Consider the following 18,089-nt stretch of genomic DNA (forward strand, 5'->3'; position numbering starts at 1 on the left):
ACGTCCGCGTCTGCGCGGACGCCTTTGCGCACGCCCTTGCCGATGATACCTGCGTGGAACACCGACGTATGGCTTTGAGTCAGCTGCGTTATTGGACCCTGAAAATGCAAAATGCGTGTATTGCTTCCACAGCTGCCCTACATTGTCCGGTTTTGATTATCATCCTTAACCAATTATATGTCCCAATTTTGTTGATTCTTTTTTTGTTGGAAAGAGGGTTCTCAGTACTGGTCCCATTTAAATTTTGAAGAAAAGATTCTACCTCTATGGGTGGCAAACTAGGGGATGAATCCGGTTTCGCGCATTTTCCATTAACCGATTTCAATAAAACTTGACAAATAGATAGAATTAATTCCAAGAACTTTTGTGAGCGGTTTTTTTTTTATAAAAAAGTTAAAAGGTCGTAGGTTCGAATCCAGGCTTTTATATAACTTACATGTTTCTGATTTAAATGTATTAACAACTCTTCATCCGTCCAATCCTTCGTGGCGGCCACAGTATTAGCGACCACAGTGCGACTGCCGAAAGCATGTTCTTCTCTGAACATGGCTGTTTCGAGCAGATCTCTAAGAGCGACCGCTCGAGCGAGTTTGCTGGGTAGGCAAAGCTTGCGGAGCAGGCGGCACGCCATTTGAACGCCGCGAAGTTTGTCCATTATGTCTGAAACATGTAAACAGTGGACATATTTAGTAACTGGCTGTGGGCAGTCAATCTTTATAGCCAGCGCAATCTGGTGGACGGCGGGGCATCAAAGAGGATTTTATGCCCGTCGGCGCACACCGATGAGGTATAGGATATCCCTTACGATACCGCGAGTCACACCTCTCAATAACCTCAGAATATTCAAATAATAATAATATCTAGGAAATGAAACTATTTTTCCGGATTTAAATTGCGTATATTTTTGTTTTTTGAAACAATAATAATATCGTTTATTGCAAAACATGTTATATTTAGGTGTTATAGTAGCTGGTAAAGTATCACACATGTATCCTGTAAGGGCGCAGCAATCTCAATTTTTAACCTATACATTATTAATTATAATATTGTTGCAATGAAAATAAATAAATCTAAGCAAATATATTCAGAAAGTAAAATGATTTCATTTTTAAATGACTGTCAAATTTAAAGTATTTTAAAAATGAATAAATTTATTTGTTAATAATTAAAAATTAATTAATTATTAATTAATTGTCAAATTATCCTAGTATTATATAATAATAATAACATTTGTCTATCAAATCTTCGTGATAATCGAGTTTATTTACTCCGTGATATTATTATTATGCATTTATTTATTAAATTACATAATTATAATATCATATTTTTATAACACAGATAACATATTAACATCAAAGACAAGGAGTCTTTGATGTTAATATAATGCATGAAAAAAATATTCAACACAAACGTAGCTATTTCGCATGATTTAACCTTCACTGGGTTCGCGGAGTAGCAAATTAATTATTTATTTTTTATTATTATTTCCATTTTTATTAAAGAGCTCTATTGCTACTAAAATAACGTATAAATAATAACGTATGATCTCTTACCTTCCTCATGCAAGCATCTGAAGAAATACTTCACAGTTGCTTGCACTACTTTCAATATGACTTCAACACTCGGCTGAGGCGCTTTGGTGCCCGCCAAGTCTACTCTGTCCAATACCTAGACACATAAAGTCATTCAAGTTTTATTAACTGAAGGTATATGGACAAGACAACTTAAGATTTAAATTGAACTGTACGATAAAAACGATCAAAAATGTCAAGATAGGTGTAGTCTAGCGTAAGTTAAGGCGGGCAATAACTGTATGCCAACGATATGATTAGAAGAATGCTGCCGCCGCAAGTTGAAAGGGCGCATGTGACACTTTTTAAAAATTGAGTTACATGTACTGCCGTGATCTGTAAAAAAAGACAAATCTACCACAATTTTTTTTCCTAGATCAATTAGGTATGAAGCTACCGTAAAGAGAAAAGGGCGTAAGTACCCACACTTTTATGGTTATTTGGACTAAGTTATTTAGACGCAGTTAGAAAATAAATTGGTAAAAAGACGTAATTGCGTAGATACATAATTTTGTTTTAACTGCACATTTCAATCATTTAAGTAAATGAAAAGACGCAAGTCTCATTTAAGTTTCTATCTTCTTCAGTCAAAGCTGTACATATATGTATTTACCGAAAAATGTTAATTTCCCAGATGACAGTCACACAATGCTGACATGAATTTAAAATATTTTTTTTTCAATTGTATTTACGCTAAGCTGAAAAGGCATAAGCGCACCCATCTTACCTAGTATTGAGTATTTTACGAACATTTTTTTACTAAGATGAAAAGGAAAAAGGTTATTAATTGATAATTGAGCATAAATAATTAAATATTTTATTTTTACATTATGCATATAACGTAAACCTATTATATTGCGTTTGCAGCAAGTGTCTTTGTCTTTTCGTTTGGCGACAGCAGACATTTTCATATTTTTTTCTTTGAACATTATTTTCTCGGATTTGACTTTTTGTCACAAGTGCCCTTTTAACTAAGGGCGGCAGAATGCTTCTAAGCCAGTTACAAAGTCGAATTGCACGCTTATGCGTCGATACAACATCAAGTGGCTTTGGTTGATACTGCATAACAGTGAAAGTGTTGAATTAAAAAAAATATTATAGAAAAATCACGGAAGAACAGAATGGAAAACATTACATGAGAGCGATTTGTAGTAATTTTTGAATAAATGAAATGAAATCGCTCTCTTGTAACATTCTCCAAATGCACGTTACACGTTTTACCCTTCCAGGGTCGATATAGGACAAAATAGGAAAAGACGTGACAGAAAAGAAGTGTACCTCGGCGAGGGCATGGCAAGTGGGCATCTCGTCGAGGCTGGCGGTGGTGCAGTGCGGCCTCGTGCGCAGCAGCGAGGCGCGGTCGGCCAGCGCGCCGCCCAGCCGGAACAGGTTGGCCTCCGCCGCGCGGCCCAGCGGACGCGCGCGCAGCTGCGGCACGCGCCCCGAGTTCTCCCATCTGCGACAGTCCATTGCAATCGGATGAATAACAGTATGTAGCCGTAACGCGCTCCTAAGAACAGACCCGTGCCCGGCAGTGAGATCTAATAATTCTCAAACTTTTGCAGGCGTGGCCACAGGAACTCTACTAGTCGAGACTTTTATAGCAATCGCATTAATAGACCCGTGCCTAGTAGTGGGATCTAATACTTCAGAAACTTTTGTGGGCATGAATTACTTAAGAAAGTTTTATCGGAAACTGAATCTGAGAAGAATGTGCAAGAAACTCTAGGGGATCGGAATAATAGATCGAAGTAATATGCATACGGGACATTGACTTACAAATAAAACGGGACAAAAAATAAACATACATTCAATTTCATATAATACAGGCGTTGAATAAAAGAAAATCACTGTTTTTTTATTTATTTTAAACACTCGCTTCTGCACATGCCTGAAAGGTTATTATTATAATTGCTATTGAAACAGACTTTTATTTGTTGAAGTATTTCAGTGACGTTATACATGTCGATTTGCATTCAACAACGAAAACAGATTTCAAAATGCATTTACCTGCATTATGAATATTAAACAGCTACTTGACAATACAAATATTAGTCTTGTAAAATGGTTAGATTGTAGTTATAAGGTTTTGTTTTGCTTTATAACAAATTAAAAAAAAAATATTAAAAACACGACATTCAAAATCAAAATCTATTTAAGATCAAGAACATTCTTATTGTGGTAGAACTCTTGGACATTTGATTATAAGCTTCATCCATGCCGGGATCTTATTTGAAAAAAAAAAGGAAAATAAATAATAAACTCACCTCAACAACTTGATGATATTCAAACAATAATGATGCAGATAAGTTTTCTGATCTTTCGTCTCGGTGCCTTCAATAAAACATCTCTTAATCTGTTCATCCGATATCATAGCATCTCTTAACGCGTACTCAACGCCTGTTTTTATATAATTATGGTACTTTTCGGTGTCCAAGTTGACATCTGGACTATCATTGGGTATATGCATCGTGATAGTACCGGAGATAATGCGGACGAGTAATGCTAAAGTTGTGTCGTTTCGAGAGTGCTGGAGAAGGTAGCTTATTGTGCTCACGAATTCGGACGGGAGATTGTAACCTGAAATCAAATAACATCATATTTAACGCGACCATTATCTTTTTCCCTCAGAGCGGGACGCCTGTAAATTTATTATTGTTTTAAACCTGAACAGTGAACAGCTTTTAAATCTGTATAAACCACAAGTTCGATCGTATGTCATGCTACCTCCTTTGGGACGGCTCAGCCCATTACCAGTTAGCTGCCTTGGAGTCGGTGGAGCGAAGAGCAATGAGAGTTATTAACAACTCTCTTTTGGAATCGGGACTGTCCCGCTCAAAGAGTAAAATCATATTATTTTATCTTAAATTAAAATTTTAAAAACTACTTATCAGCTAAGTCTATAAAGTTACCATTTCTGCCTTTTTTATTTATTGTTCAATTGGAAGAAAATAGTCCTTCTCTAAGGGTGGCAAACCAAGGAATATACTGGTTTCGCGCACTTTCCGTTAACCGATTCCAATAAAACTTGACAAATAGATGTAATTCCAATAAAAAAAACAGATAAGCAAACTTTTGCGATCGGTTTTTTTTTTTTAATAAAAAAGTTATTGTAACTCTATTCTATCAAACCACATTGTTCATGGTTCACGGTATTCTTCAATCTGTTAGATGGCAATTTCCAGTATTTTAAATAGTTTCTTAAATAATAAGCTGTTACTGACCAGCAATTCAACATCCCGTTATTTAAATTACGGTGCGGAACTTACAAACTAAGATCAATATCCGAGCTAAAGAATACTGCTCCAGCTGATTGCCAATAAGTAACTTTTCCCTCACGATGTTAATTTCTTCAGCAGCGCTCGTCACCAGCGGCAGGGTCTTGTCCGGAAATAGGCTTTCGTATTCCAACTTCTGGAGCAGAAACTCTGGAACCACGAAATCAAATATAAAACATTTTCTTCATGATACCAAGTAGAAGGACAAACAAGATACGAGTCTGATTGTAAACGACACACCTGTCGATAAGATTTGTGCCACTCAGAGCTTTGAAACACAAAGATCTGACGGGCACTGCCATTGCATGACCCTGTGACACAAGTTGACAAGTCCCGTGTGCCTGTAATTTCACCAGTACCCTCACCCTTCAAAACCGAAATGCAGTAATGCTCATATTAATTTTGGCGGCAGAATTAGGTAAGGTAGCAGTACTTCCCTGAACGAGCTCTTTCACTAGGAGCTCTACTGCTACGAACATACAACTATAAAGAACTTGCACTTCCAGATTTATATGGCGAACAACTATGAAATGTAATTTCCTGCAGACTTATTCCCTGAACGCTATAACTACGGCCTTAACAAGTGTCGAGTCAATAGGCACTATTTAGATGTGCAATCGACCCTTCCAGACACTTTCCAGCAGGTGAGATGGAAGTCGAATGCGCACTTATAATTTTATTTAAAAAAAAACTCAAGCAAGATGGAAGCCATGGGACAACCCTTATATTACGTTAAACTTGATGACCTCCATGACCTAGCGGTTAGCAGTGTGGGCGCTAAGTATAGAGGTCCCTGCCTATCCCATTATAGCCAACTCCCCTTTAACAGACTCTTGGTCTAGCAGTGGACTATTATAATAGCTTCGTGACAAAAATTAAATATGTAATTAAAAGTCAGACCTTACGCCAAATATTTAAAAAAAATGAAAAGAGTGCAATTAAAGAAAATGAATACCTCTTTTTTTCAAGTCGGTTAAAAATACTACTAATTATTCATTCATTACAAAATAAAATTACAATATTCCATAATTGTAATATTCTTGGAACACTTTCACAAAGCAATTACAAAATTAGAAAAAAATAATTATTTGATTGGGCATACAATGCACTTTAAAAAAGTTAATTAATTAATTAATAATTTAATGTCGAATATAAATAAACAAAATAAATAATATTAATACGCAATATAAATTCCTCAAATATTGCAAAAAAAAATATAAGAAAGAACAAACTTAGCGTCACGCGAATGTTTCTCTATATACGATACTTTAGTTCCACTCGAACACCGCTAGATGGCATTGAACGTTTTTAAAACGCGCTATCGTTTTATTACAAGCGAACCATGGCATTGTTGCTCGGCGTCCCCAACAAAACATACATACATACATAAAAGCATTTTTTGGAAGGGCTCGGTGAGAGAATCTTTGTGTTTTCTCCTTTCCCTCTATAAAAACTAAAATAACATGCAATTAAAAACTTAAAATGGCACATAAGTTTTCCCTTGTCATCAAGGGAGTATTTAAATTAACAAAACACCAATCTCTCGGATAATGACCCTGGTTAATTTAACTTTCGGAAAATGATTTTTTTTAAAGTTTCTGAAAATAAGTTAATAATAGTAAAATCGAGATTTTAGTAAGGTAAAAGATTTAAAACTACAGTGTAACAAAAAATTTACACTAAAGGTTAATACAGATTCCGCTTACTGGGATGACAAAAATCCATGGTAGTGACCCGTTAGTTCTTGCAGATTGTTTTTATCTATCATATTTGAAATAAGTATTATAAATGATAAATGTTTATTTCCAAAGGCAAATCTCTAGAGCAGGGTTTTTTTACTTATGGTCCATATTAAGGGGTCCGTGTTATGCATACCGGGGCTCCAAGGCGAACCTAACATGCATTAATATAAAAATTGGCCCACAATATGCTGTGACCTTTTTGAATTTTCGCGCCCTTTGGCGGCCATTCATTATTGGAGCGAGCGAGACCCGCGTGATTTCGAAGTCAAAGCAACCCGCGAGCCTATCTTCTTCATATTTTCGAATAAAGTCCGTGAGCGCTTTGAAAATATGAAAAGGGTCAATAATTAGAAAAAGGTAGGAAACCCTGACCTGACAGACCTCGTCCAAGGAAGTACTGCCACCTTACCTATTTCTGCTGCCAAGCAGTAATGTGAGCACTACTGTGTTCCGGTTTTGAAGGGTAAGGGTGCTGGTGAAATTACAAGCACATTAGACTTGTCAACTTATGTCTCAGGGTGATGGAGGCAGTGGCGGTGCACCTCGGATCTTTGTGATTTAAAGCTCTGAGTGGTACTGCGACTGTTATGGACAGGCGTGTCGCTTACCACCAGATGCACGACTAGTTCGTCTTGTCACTTAGTATTATAATAATAAAAAAAGGTAATTTTTAGTTTGAATTTGCATTCAACATTATCCACTATGCCTTCAATACTTTTATGTATCTTATTTTCTTACTGTCAACTTCCATATAACCTGTTTTACAAAAACAAACAATTTTGGTTCTACACCTTTTGGTAATAAAAAGGAATATTTATTTGACTCTGCATAAAATTTTGTATGAGATTTTTTCAACAATAAATATTAACAGGAAATAAGGAACAGTATATGGAGGGGCCCTACTTAAGAATCGATACAACCTCAAATGGGTTTGATTTATTCCGCGTAACGGTGAAAGCATAACGCAAAACTCTTTGGAAAAAAATATGCAGTAAAATTGAGGATTTACACTGATTATAATAGACGGTGTGAAAACACGATTCTTAAACAATTTTACGATACACAAAAAACACTAACTTACCTCGAAATTTTACAAGAAAACCGCTGTATTCAATAGGTACTGTACACATGCCATTGTTTTTTTTAATATCAACTGAACGCAATATGACACGCATAGTACTTATATGATATACATTTTTCAAGTGGTTTTTAATTTCGGTGGTAAAAAAAGAATTCTGAAATATGGCTAGTGTCCTGCCGCTCGACCCAAGTAAAATAAACCGTATTAATACGAGAAAAATTTAAATTTGAGTTGTGGGAAAAAAAACATTTTTCGCAACTAACCACCCATTATGAAGTTATTAAAAATAAACTGACCAAGCAACTGTCGAGAAAACACATTCTTCTGAGCATGCCTCAACAATAGCAAGAGGCATCTGACGTCAGAGCGTTGAAGCATTGTTACTAACGCAGCTGGTCCAACTGCTTCCCACGCAGGAGTGTGCCGATATGTGGCACAGAGCACGCTGAGGCGTTCCATGACTTCGTCGGTTACTGGAAATGTAAATAAAGAAATTGTTCAAATTCATGATTTAATAGATTTAGTAGCAGTAGAGCTCGATGTGAAAGAGTTCGTCCAGGGAAGTACTGCCACCTTACCTATTTCTGCCGCGAAGCAGTAATGTCAACATTACTGTGTTCCGGTTTTGAAGGGTAAGGGTGCTGGTGAAATTACAGGCACATGCGACTTGTCAAGTTATGTCTCAGGGTGACGTGCGCAATGGCAATGTCCTGCGATCTGAGATCTTTGCGATTTAAAGCTCTGAGAACACTGCAATCGTTATGGACAGGTGTGTAGCTTACCATCAGGCGCACGACTTGTATGTCTTGTCACTTGATATTATAAAAAAAAAAGAAAAAAGAAAACGTAGTTGCCATTCAACGTGTTGCAGGCGTTCATATGCGACGGTAACCGCTTTCCATCAGGTGGGCCATACGCTTGTTTGCTGCCTACATAACATAAAAAAAAACTAAGTGAAGGGACCAACAAGTCGTGTGCCTGTCGGTAAGCGACACGCCTGCACATAACAGTTGCAGTACCACTCAGAGCTTTAAATCGCAAAGAACTGAGGGGCAGTGCCACTGCGCCCGACACCCTGAGACATAAGTTGACAAGTCGCATATGCCTGTAATTTCACCAGCACCCTTGCCCTTCGAAACCGGAACACAGTTATGCTCACACTACTGCTTGGCGGCAGAAATAGGTAAGGTGGCAGTACTTCCTTGGACGAACTCTTTCACAAGGAGCTCTACTGTAATAAAAAGTGTCATGTGTCGCCAACCACAAGTATCTACTATTACACTACTATCAGATCTTTGCAATTTAAAGCTCTAAAAGGTACTGCAGCTGTTATCGATAGCCGTGTCGCTTATTACCAGGTGCACGACTTATTCATCCCGTCACCTGACATCATTAAAGACAATTGTGTGAAAATAGAATACTCACTACTAGTTACCGGTGGCTTGTATCTGTTATAAGACACTAAAAGTCTATGTTTTCGCGGCACCGTTTAGGTGTCTACATACTTACATGTAAGTTCAATATCCTGTGTTAGAGCTTTCAAAACGATATCAGATTTCGACGCCAAGTTCAGCAGGTATGGAATAACATCCCTTTTCTTTTCCGGTTTACTGTCCTCCCTGATTGCTTCCTGCAATATACAATTAGAAAAAATTGTAAAGAATTATTCAATGTCTTCTGGACACTTCGTCCCTTACAGCAATAACAGACGTAATTTTCAATTATTATAATAATAATAATATCACGACACCCTCAATATACAGGGTGTCATCGTTAAGTGTGCCCAGGCGATTATTCCGCATAAACCTTTAAATAAAATTAGAAATATTCAAAATTTCAACATTACATGTATGGGAGCATACATTTGATATGACAGTTGTAGAGGCTTTATTTTTAAAAAGCTATTGATGTTGTTTTACTCATTAAGTAATATGCAAACTACCTAGCATTTGTTGCGTACCTTCTTCAATAACCCACCCTTAGCCAATGTTACTTACTTATTACAGAACAACGAGGACAACTCGAAGATGAGTGATAGGTGGTTTAGGAAATAATAATAATAGCCTTTATTGCTGACACATTGATTTACAAATTACAAAACAATTCATTTATAAAATTAACCATTGTACAGACAAAATAGCATATCAAGCTATACATAGATTTTAAGACTTTCGTGGTTATTCACTAAATGATTATCACTAATATCAGGTTTCCTACCACGGTATGACTTCTTTTTATTTTCCCGATATTTCGGAACGGTTGCACGCTTCATGGTCACGGGTTGACTGGACGGCGGCAGATGACAGCTTTAAGAGCAGACATATCTGTCTACCCTCTTGCGCTGTCGACGACTACCTTCATCGCGATTTGTTGTGGCGTTACCATTGTCACTCACTTTTTTCACACAAACCACACTCACTGTATCCACACGCGAAACTGAACTCGAGGTGTTTTTGTTTTTATTACTGCACGCACTAAGGACCGGATTCCATGCACTGGACAGTTTAAAACCATCATCACGGTTAAATGTTTTGTACTTCGTGATCTCGATGGCTTCTCGCACCAACCGTGGTATGTAGTGACGTTCTGTCGAGAGTACCTCGGGGCTATGCATTTTAAACTGTCCAGTGCATGGAATCCGGTCCTTAGTGCGTGCAGTAATAAAAACAAAAACACCTCGAGTTCAGTTTCGCGTGTGGATAGTGAGTGTGGTTTGTGTGAAAAAAGTGAGTGACAATGGTACCGCTACAACAAATCGCGATGAAGGTAGTCGTCGATAGCGCAAGAGGGTAGACAGATATGTCTGCTCTTAAAGCTGTCATCTGCCGCCGTCCAGTCAACCCGTGACCATGACGCGTGAAACCGTTCCGAAATATCGGGAAAATAAAAAGAAGTTATACCGTGGTAAGAAATCTAATATTAGTGATAATCATCAAGCTATACACTTTTGTTCGAATATCGCCTCCAGTACAACAGAACAAGATCCGTCACTGTGTAGCTTAATGTGCTGCCATCTGTACATTTAATATTTATAAATAAATATAGTTCATAATAAATTTTTGTTCAACATTACTTCTTTTATTAAATTGTCTTTACATAGGCCTCTGCTTCGATATAGACCTCCCCCGGAGATTACCAGTTCTAGGAAATAAGTCGACATTAAACTGAATAATGGAACAATGTGAACACATACTTGAAACAGTTCAACAAGTGCAGCCCTAACGTGGTATAGGGCAGGCGGGTGATGCGCGAGGTGCGCCAAGACAGCCCTCGCAGCGTCGGCGCCCAACGCCAATGCCCTTGGGGCCACTAGCGCCGGCTCTGCGCGCCCCACCCAGCCCACAGCCCAGGAGCACGCGCGGCAGCCTGAAGATTGCACAATGACGTACTAGAAATTGATTACGAAATATAGACTTTAACACGAACACTTACGTCGCGTTGAAACCTCGCCGTCCATGTAATAGTATTTACAAAATCGTATAAAGGGTTTTAACAAGACGTTAAAAAAAATTCTTTAGAAAAGGTAGAAAATGCAGCCAGTGGATTCAGTAAATATAGGGCTGATCCAGTTTGTCTAGTGGTACGCTTATTAATGGCCAATCTAAGCAATTTTAACGTAAAACATAACTGTGGGGATTGCAACAGTCAAAATGCTCTGAGAACATACAATATTCTGATTCACAATTAAGGAGTTTTAGCTATATAGGAGCGATAAATCCGAAAAATTTCTATTTCAATTACGACTAGTTTTTTGAATGATCTTCGATGTTCGGGTTTGATAGATCATTCGTAGAAATAATCAAAAGGTACCGTTTGGCATTAAGAAAAAAGAAACAGTCAAAATGAGATTTAGCAGTTTTTCTTCTGATGCTCCTCAATTAATAAAAGTATTTCATTTTTTGATATCTTGAAACAAACAAAAAATATTGGCTTTTTCATCACTAAATTCTTCAGCTAAATTCAAATAAGAAAATCAAAGTACTTTGAATTAATCAACAATTCAGAACAAACAAGAGTTTAAAATAAAATCTTAAATACACATAAATTAATCTATATTTTTGTCATAATCAATCTTACATATATCCAAAACTAAATATTACTCTATTTTTCCAGTACTTTGAGGACATTACATAAAAAAACACAACCTATATTGATAATGTAGTGTGACATTAATGTGACAATATACACACATACTTGGCGTACTCTAGATGAATGCAATCATTACTTACCCAACATCATGTCAATGCATTGAGCTCTTTCTTCACAGTTTAACAAAGTGAGGTTCTGTGTTGTCATATCTAGCAATACTCTAACAGGATCTGTGTTTTGCACATCTGAAACACAATGCAATTTAATTAATGAAATAAAATAAATAAAACCATCTCTTGTATGCATAAGAAAATTTTATTTAACAATTTTAAAACACTACTTGTTCTAATCATTTCATCAAATCAATCAATCAATCATTTCGTGAGCGGATGATGTATGTAAGTTAAGTAGCTGGAAAAACCTTGATGCAAATAGTCCAAGATTGAGAATGATGGAAGGGTCGAAAAGCAATATGACACAGGCCGGGACTAAATAAAGTAAAAGTATACTTTGGCCATAATAATGAAAGGGCACTGACTTAGCGTTAGCCAAAATTCCATAGGATGTCTAGTTCGACCACATTTTTTAAAATTAGTTTCATCATGCAATAAATAAAACAGTATCCTCATTTTTTAATATATAATACTAAGTGACGGGACCAACAAATCGTGCGCCTGGTGGTAAGCGACATGCCTGTCCATAACAGTTTCAGTGCCACTCAGAGCTTTAAATCACAAATATCTGAGGGGCACCGCCACTGCGCCCGATCCTGCGGCATAAGTTGAAGTCCCATGTGCCTGTAATTTCACCAGCACCCTTACCCTTCAAAACCGGAACACAGTAATGCTCACATTACTGCTTCGCGGCAGAAATACCCTTTGACAAGGGTTTGAGAAGTTTTAAGAGCGCGACGTCGTGAACTATTCACAGTCCCACCGGTGCGTACCGTATCGCGCAGGAACTCACCCCTACTCCGTGCCCTCGCAATGCTCAATCAACTCTGGCATCAGAACTGGAGTGTGATCTGTTTGCATGGTGATGGGCGGCTGTGTGTTGTGAATGCCTGAGATTTTGTGAAGCGATGGATGATAGTGAGTCAAGTATAGTGCTATGGTTTAATTTATTATTTTAGTCTTAGTTTTTTGTTTTTTTTTTTTTTTTTTCATTTTTTTTGTTATTTTTTTATTAGTTTTTTTTCACGGCGCATTGGTTATGGAACTGTAAAATCCCGTAAAAATATTTTCAAAAAAAAAAAAAAAAAAAAAAAGGAATTCTACTGTTACTATAAGAAACTCACTCGTTGCGTCACTTCTATAAGAAACTATGATGGGATGTGACAATTTTATGGTTATAAAAGGCCAAGGGCATGGGGTAAAATGTTGTATTGAGTACCCCATTGGTGAGGATGGCTAACCATTCTATTCACACGTCCCTCAGAACTGTAATAATTGACATGCATTACAGGCCTAAATAAAAAACTAGATGCCAAAACGTAACAATGCTTACTAGGAAAGTTAGCTTTCTCAGTGGCGATGTCCATGATGAGGTTAATGCACCAGGGGGCTATAAAGGGTGCCCAAGCCTGGCCGAGATTGGAGAGCTCTGGCCCAATCATGGTGATGCTCTCTAGTGAACCATTTGAATTTGAATCATTCTGTAATTTCAAAATAGTTCTTTATCAGTATTAATTTTGTAACAATGACTACCAGTTTGGTGTAAAGTGCTACTTATACATTGACAATGAACTGCCAATATCTACAAACATAAAAGTAAACGACTGTCATCTGAATAGATATAAAATATAACATTGCCTTAGATTGAAAATCTCACATATGCGTTTTCACATAGTTCATTTTTACTGATTTTTGTTTTAAAAACTTCTTGCTTAAATATATTATTAAAGTAATATCATATCTGAAAGAGGTATAATTAAACTAATTAAAACAGTAATTACAAACATTATTGCGTTTGCTACATTTTAAACCATATTTTTATCTTCATCCTGAAAAATGATATAGAAATCACATACAAGGTATTCATTCTAAGACAATGATAATGGTGTTTAAACACAATGAGAGAGAGAATTTATAATGGCCATTAAGTGTCTATTGAAAGTCAGGATATTTCTCCACCATGATATTCCATATTTTTTGAGAAATTACTCCACTACTTTCTTGTAATTATTAATACAAAGATCGAGGTTTTAGTTGGCATAGTGTCTGGTACGGTTTGAGAGAACACAACGTTTCGAACCCGCCAGATCGAAGGAATTTATTTCTAAGTGTACGATTTTTGTATTTATATTTATCATAATGGCCATGTTGTAAATAACTAGATATTCTGGTTATTTAGAACTAAATACCCTGGGTGGTCCTAGATAACCTTTGTACCTGATTTTCACCAATTCCAGTGCCAGAACAGTTTTGCAAGCTTGTCATTGCCTAGTATGGTCAACTTTTCCTACTACTAGATGTTCAGTAATGAAGAAATTGGTTAGCAACCAATTGAACACCCAAGATACCTACCACAACTTACAATACCAAGTGGAGACATGCAAGCACATCCTCCAGTGTTTCATGTGACAATTAAAATCTTTTACATAGATCTCATAGGGGTACTGCCATTGTGCCATGTTCTATGTGCCTGTAGCTTCACCAGCACCTTCATAATTCGAACGAAATGCTCACATTAATGCTTGGTGGCAGAAATGGGCATGTCAGTACTTCCCAGGCCAAATTCTTCCACAAGCATCACTAAGTACTTCTACTAAACTTTTATAGTGCAAAGCTAGGCTTCTTTTACTATATCAGGTGAACTAAAACGTTATGTAAAACTACTTACAAAAAATATTTAATCCTAAAACTCCACTTTTAGCAGACTCGTTAAGTCATTATAAGATCTCTGACAACTGTTTATTATCTCATTCTGAATCAAATGTTAATAACTTTATTCCGCCAAGATTTTAATTCACGAACATATCGACGTTAAATTCACAACTTAGAAAGATATAGTAGGATAAATACAATGTAAATATTTTTCTTATACTGGTAAAAGTGAGGTTAGTTACCTTAGAAGTTACGATAACAACATGTTATACCTAATAGTTTTTAAAATCTCACCTCATAATCAGGCTGATTAATAGAAATGTTCACGGCATCATGGAAGATCATCGCGAAATACTCTAAAACCGCATCTCTAGCAGCTGGAAAGTTTTTCAGCAGCGAAATGCCTATTTTAGTCAATTCAGGCGCATTTTGAAAATTACGCCTAGATACGCCGTATATAAAGTTATTTAAGTCCGCGGAAAGGGCCGTGGACTTATTCTGAGAATTCATGATGATTACTTATATATAATATTTGATTAAATAAACGTTTTTATGCACCGCAAATACAACTACCCTTCCACGCCGATACAAACAAACTACAACACAAAACAAACCATAATCACAATGGTCACAATAATCACATTTCATAGACCACACCAAGACCGCACTCACTACCATCTCACTACACCCGCTATCACCAGTCACCAGCCTTTTCAACATTTCATTATGGTACATAGTTGTCTATGTCACCAGCTATCACTATGCCATCAGAATGACGTTCAGTCATTCACTTATTCATTCTGATTTGACATTTGACGCCTGCGCATTTGGATGACGTTTGGGAAACCGTTCCGTTACCTATATGTAATGCACCTTGTTGTAGTTTATAAACGGCTTCACAAAAAATTATTAATAAACGCTATTTCGTTTTATCTGTCTGAAGGTATGAACCTAATTCCACTTCAAAGATATATTACCAAACAACAGCTTCCAATTTTAAACTTTACACTATCTTAAGCAGTTTTATTTTTTAAACTTATAGTTTAAAAATAGGTATGTACTGTGTATTATGTGTGTGTACGGGTGTATTATGTGTAGGTATGTATAGGGTCAAGAGCACGTCAAGATTGACACGATTAACTCTATTCCGCTTGCAATAAGAACGGTTCAAAGTCCAAAGGGTCAAGTTTGATATGCTCTTGACTCATAATTTCAAGTTTTTTTATTTACTATATTTTGGGTGTTGGCTAAAACAGACAAAAACAAATAAAAAGACTCTAAACATAATATAACTCAAACTAAATTTATGTCATCATTTATTTATTGAGTGTCGATTTAAAAAGTTAGTAACGAATTACAAAAAAAAGGAACTCAGAAGTAAAATTCGCGTCTCTTGTTTTTATTACTAAAAATCTATGTTTATATCGATGTAAATGTTTACTAATACAATACCTTTCCTTTTTATGTCATTACAAAAAAATAAATTTATTAAGCTATAGTTTTAATTCTTAACATAATGTTTATTATAATATTTTATGACACGAGTGCCACGGAATGGGTGGCCTTATCGCTGAAAGCGAAACAATGAACCAATCTCATTGATTATATTACTACGATTTTACCATTTTTATACTTTACCAAATAATTTATCTTTCTGGTATTAATGTGCAGTATCGCGAATATTGTCCTTGCTAATTTAATCGATATTGCCGCAAGCAACACATCACGCGTAATGGAATGTTAGCGATGTGATCACCTTATTGGTCTTGTATTAAGGTACAAACTTACAATCACGCTGATTGTAATATTAGACGAGACGAACGGATGAAATTGGTTTGAACAGAAGTATGAATATATTTAGACTGCAATCTATGAAGTCCACAAAATTGACAGCTATAATATGTTTTCGAACATTAAATAACTTAAACCAAATGTGTAAGGGAACTGTAGTCTTACTAGTCTCTATGTTATTGTTCTTATCTACACATTTTTGATGTTTTATTTTTCAATCCAACATGAAATTTAATTAATGCTTTCACGATAACTACGGTGCACAACATTTGAATGGTAATTCTATTAAATTATTCAACTGTCAAAAGTAGCACGCTATGATTATTGTATACATCTTTTCGGAAGTACCTAGACTAATAATGCTGCGGCATTTGTAGTTGATTATTAAGATTATTGTACATACATCTATTCGAAAGTACACTCATAATGCAGCGGCATTTGTAGTTGATCGATTAGATAGATATATACGTAATATGTCTATAAGTACATGGTATAGGTAGATAGAGGGATGGTGTGTGTGGGGTCGCCATGGGAAAATCAATAAAGACTGCGCACGCGATCCGCGCAAACTCGTACACCCATGAGAATGAGTAGGGCTCCCAGAAATGTGAAGAATTTGCTCCATAATTGGTGCACTGTTACTTCGTTGTTAAGGAGCTAACCATGATGTGAGTATACCTTATTCATTGGATAATTCATCTGTGCAAATGCAAAATGTCTAAGGCACCGTACAGGGTATTTAAGAGGAGCGAATTTTAAAATCCCTTAAACTACGCTTAAGCAATAAACATTGCGAGAAAATAGCGAATTATCGCACTACTGGAGCACCAAAAAAGTGCTCAGACCGCTACGAAATCTGGACAGTTCGACACAAAAAAATACCAAAACTATCAATGATTTAAGAGTCATTTTCGCTCAGAGGCGCTTCAGACTTTTTACCTTTTCACAAACGTTCATTTTCTGATTTCGAACACATTGGACCCTTTACAATTTGGGCACTCCGGAGTTGTTTTAATTACATAGCGACCTACAGCACCTTATTTTTTTAAACAAGAATCATTCTTTAAAAACTTACAACACTGCGAGGGTTTTGTAATCAAAATAGGCACAAGTCGTGCCTAGCAGTGGGACGTATATGGATTAATGATAATGTTATCATCATCCTACATTTTTGGTGTCTATTGACAAGACTACCTTTTGATGTTGACAGAGTTTAAATAAAACCATTGATTTAAGAACAACGTTATTCGATTTTCATGACAACATATTTTGCATAAAATATTTCTTGTCTGCCTGTAACTAAAAATGTATATGCTTATGTCCAATAATATACCATCAACATTTATGAAGATTATTTGATCGCAGCTTCACGTGTTAACATATTGATATAAGCGTGTATACGTATTATAAGTATAGCATTGTACGTACGACTTCGAACTATACGTACAAACGAACATACATATTTGAGTATTTTCGATTGCGCCTATTGCCTCTCAGTGTAAATGTCCATAATATATGTCTCCAATGTGTTTCTCCCTTTCTATTATGCACTACCAAAACAATAACAATTACGCATTTCAAGTAATTTCCATTTTGTTATGAATTTATCGATAGTAAAGTGAATTTCTAGCTAAATAAGAATTTTTTTACAAAGTACCTTATCCGAACAATATAGTAAGATTTTGAAATTCAATAACTATGATGAAAATTAA

The 18,089-nt window shown here is 36.2% G+C and overlaps 1 protein-coding gene across 1 annotated transcript; it reads right to left on the reverse strand.

Moving 5' to 3' along the window:
* Positions 1-2: 2 nt before the first annotated feature.
* On the reverse strand, positions 3-15,111 carry LOC113236946 (integrator complex subunit 5-like; the record flags this gene model as incomplete). The annotated part of the gene is made up of 12 exons (XM_026473174.1): positions 14,881-15,111; positions 13,268-13,415; positions 11,902-12,006; positions 10,866-11,038; positions 9,182-9,302; positions 7,969-8,145; positions 4,841-4,999; positions 3,839-4,151; positions 2,850-3,027; positions 1,554-1,668; positions 437-660; positions 3-98 (listed from the first exon to the last, which is right to left on the reverse strand). Coding segments are annotated over exons 1-12 (2,025 nt in total), but the record flags the coding sequence as incomplete, so codon positions are not given.
* Between the last annotated feature and the right edge of the window lie 2,978 nt (positions 15,112-18,089).

This window comes from Hyposmocoma kahamanoa, unplaced genomic scaffold (assembly GCF_003589595.1).
Source record: "Hyposmocoma kahamanoa isolate Upper Pololo Valley unplaced genomic scaffold, ASM358959v1 92, whole genome shotgun sequence".
Classification (NCBI taxonomy): Eukaryota; Metazoa; Arthropoda; class Insecta; order Lepidoptera; family Cosmopterigidae; genus Hyposmocoma; species Hyposmocoma kahamanoa.